The sequence below is a fragment of the Eremomyces bilateralis genome, assembly GCF_010015585.1.
Source record: "Eremomyces bilateralis CBS 781.70 unplaced genomic scaffold P152scaffold_49, whole genome shotgun sequence".
Classification (NCBI taxonomy): domain Eukaryota; kingdom Fungi; phylum Ascomycota; class Dothideomycetes; order Eremomycetales; family Eremomycetaceae; genus Eremomyces; species Eremomyces bilateralis.
This window is the reverse complement of record NW_022985115.1, coordinates 23-3,141: the sequence shown is the minus strand read 5'-3', so window position 1 is coordinate 3,141 and position 3,119 is coordinate 23. Positions and strand designations below refer to the sequence as shown.

The 3,119-nt window shown below is 48.4% G+C and overlaps 1 protein-coding gene across 1 annotated transcript; it reads right to left on the bottom strand.

Annotated features, from left to right (window-relative positions):
- Window positions 1-486: 486 nt before the first annotated feature.
- On the bottom strand, window positions 487-2,646 carry P152DRAFT_463019 (HET-domain-containing protein; the record flags this gene model as incomplete). The annotated part of the gene is made up of 2 exons (XM_033680458.1): window positions 1,782-2,646; window positions 487-1,735 (listed from the first exon to the last, which is right to left on the bottom strand). Coding segments are annotated over exons 1-2 (1,991 nt in total), but the record flags the coding sequence as incomplete, so codon positions are not given.
- Window positions 2,647-3,119: the final 473 nt, after the last annotated feature.

Sequence of the window (3,119 nt, the reverse complement as noted above, 5' to 3'; positions counted from 1 at the left end):
GGTGTTAAACCGTAGTCATCCTTCGAGTTGGCGTCGGCCTTGGCCTCGAGCAGCAGCTTAACGACACCCTCGTGGCCGTTCTCGGCCGCCCACGACAGCGGTGTCCGACCGTCCTTATCCTTCGAGTTGGCGTCCGTATTGGCATCGAGCAGCAGCTTGACGATACCCTTATGCCCAAAATATGACTCCACCATCAGAATGCTTGTGAACTGTGGATTATGATCCCACTGGTGAGCCATCTGCCAGTACACATCGAACCAAGTCTTGAACCGCTGGGATTGGGTATCGCAGACTCTGAAAACCAATTGCAACATTTGCTCGGTTGCACTATGCTGTGCTTTTCGGTAGTGGGCAGCCCAAGAACCTGCGGCATAATCCAAGTAGCCGTCTTTGACTGTTGCAGAGATCTGATCTGTCGCTTCATCAAATTCAGTGAACGAAAGATATGTAAGGCATGCTCTGGCTAGAAGGGACTCAGAATCCGTTAGAACAAGAGAATATTTCCATCCAATAGCAGCGGCCTCACTCTTCGCGAGAAGGAATTCTTTTGCAGTTTGATGGATCAGATAGACCTTTCGATCCACTACAGTCACAAAGAGCCCGCAGAGGTGTCTCACCGACGCTTCAAACCTCGCTTCATCGTCAAGGTCAGGTTCAAGGTCGTCGAAGGAGCGATGGCGGTCTTCTATAGCTAGAGCGATGTTCATTTCTGTTAGTGTAAGAGGCCTGGTTGCTCCAACAACGATAGAGAGCAATTTCCGTGCTTGTGGTCGATCGTCCTCCTCGATTTTTGTAAGAATCGCTTCGTATGCTTCATCAACTGTGGACGGAAGGCCACTAATAACTGCCTTTAGTTTCCGACTTGTCGGTCGAATCATTTTGCGAATGATATCGAAAATGAGTGTTGACCAGAGGTATGTTCGGTGGCTCATGCTTAACAGCTCTGTTTCGAGATTTGACTGTTCTGAATTATTGAGTTTGAGCTCAGATCCGAGTTGAGATACTCTCCATTTGATGACTAGATCAATCTCATGACTGATTATATCTGATTCTTGCTCGCCGTGCAGCCGAATCGTAGGAAAGTTAGAAGTAAGATCGGTGAAGCGCCGTTCAATGCCTGGGTAAGGACGACTAGTGACACATATTTTGAGTCGAGATGCATTGTTTCCGGAGCTTGCTTGCTGGTAGAATGAACTGAGAGCGTTAATAATCTGATACTGCCCTCCTTCTGCGCATTCGTCGAGGGCATCCAAGACGCAAAAGACTTCCCCGGCATTCCGGTCAGCCACCGTCTTTATTAGAATACTCCAGAGTATATGAAATGATTGAGAAAGTTGATGTCCATTAGCGGCGAAATCCGGCATAGCGTGTTTGATAAGTGTTGGTTTCTGCCGAAAGAGCTGGTGGAGTAGTGCCGCAAGCGCTGCAACTGCACTTTTCTGTACGTCATTGTCATCTTTGAAAAAGAAGTAGCAAGTTGTGCCAGCGTCCGTGTTTTTGAAATCTTCGTCGAGAAGAGATTTAGAGAAAACTGATTTTCCGCATCCAGGATCCGCAGATATCCAAAGAAGACTTGAGGAGCTGCTGTCTTTCCAGTTTCGGAAATGGTCATGACGGAGAACCCACTGGCAGGTATCTCTAAGTCGGCTAGAGTTCCGGTCCTTGAACTGCTCGTAGTCGGAAGCTGAATTACGCAGGGCTTGCATACAGTTTAGTTCCTTGTCGTTCCATTTCACTTTGCAGATTAGTCCGCTAACCATAAAAACTTGCGGTTGAATTACCTCGCGTATCGTCTGAACCCTCTTCGATCTCTTTTCGAAGCCGTTGGAGTGCGTTTCTTTTCCCTTCGCCATAGATGACCGGTAGGTAGACGCCAAAGATTCCCATGAGGCAATATGCTTGATCCTCTTCCCTCTTGGTCTCTCGCTCTTTTGCCCATGACATTCGCTCATCGTTGCTTAATTGAGACAGATGTCCTTGAAGTGCGCCAATTGCAATCCCAGTAATCTCGTGAATTTGCTGTTCTAACGACTTTTTGTTACCAAGTCGCTTGCCATCTCGGGAGAAAAACTCGACTGATCGCGGAGCAAGAAGCTCCTGTAGTGTCCAGCCTCTGGTGAACCATCGACTCCGCCTAAACGCCGGTTCCCATGGGAGCTCAGAAGACCGGGTGTGCTTTCCTGTTGAAACGTCTGAGAGATACACATAGCATTTTGCTGCATCCCCGTACCAGCGAAACATCGAGTTAAGAGCCTCTGTGAGCTCGGCGCTACTTGACTTGTCGATGCAGCAGCTGTCCACCCAGAAATACTGAAGCCCATGTTTCTTTGCTTGCTCCTTACAAAACTCGATCTTTCTATAGCCTGTCTTGCTGGTTCCCACGGTATTCGTAATATCTTGGAATGTAACCTCCTGGTCATCCGCGTCCCAGGTGTGCGAAAGGATTGCATAGCTGGGAATACTGTCGCTGGGGAAGTGGGTCAGGCGGAAGCTGCCGCTGGGGCCAGTGCTAAGCAGCCGCATAGCGAGGGTAGGTTTTAAAGAACCGAACGTAAGTCGCTAGGGAGATTGAGTTCTCTCAAGAATATCTTCAGCGAAAGGATATAATTACTGGTACTACGTGGGGGATAGTGTGATGAAAAAGGGAAAACGCAGCTTCCACATTATTGGTTCTATTATCTGTTGGCATCGTCCACACAAGGACTGGTGTGAAGGTGCAAAAGAGCTCATGGCGCAGCGGATGGCGCAGTCTCACCCTGCAATGCACTAATACGAAATAGGATGCGTATCCCTTGCCAGGAGGACTGTATGTGTCGCAGGATGCCCCTGTTCGTTTCTACTACCACGCAATATTCCTTTCTCTGCCCATTACCCCTAGGCTAAGCCTATTTAGGACTGCTCACTCTTCTCCTATGTATTTGCCTATTGGCTGGTGAGATTTTCCCACCAGGTTTTGAGATTTTCCCACCATTTGAGATTGGCTGGTGTCGCAGGCCAAGGCATGAGCTCTAGGAGTCCAAGGCTACAAACTGCATTAAATAATCTTGCCGTGACTAGGGCTGGACACGAATATTCGATTACGAATATTCGTGTGACAGTCTTGGGCTTTGCCCAGTCTG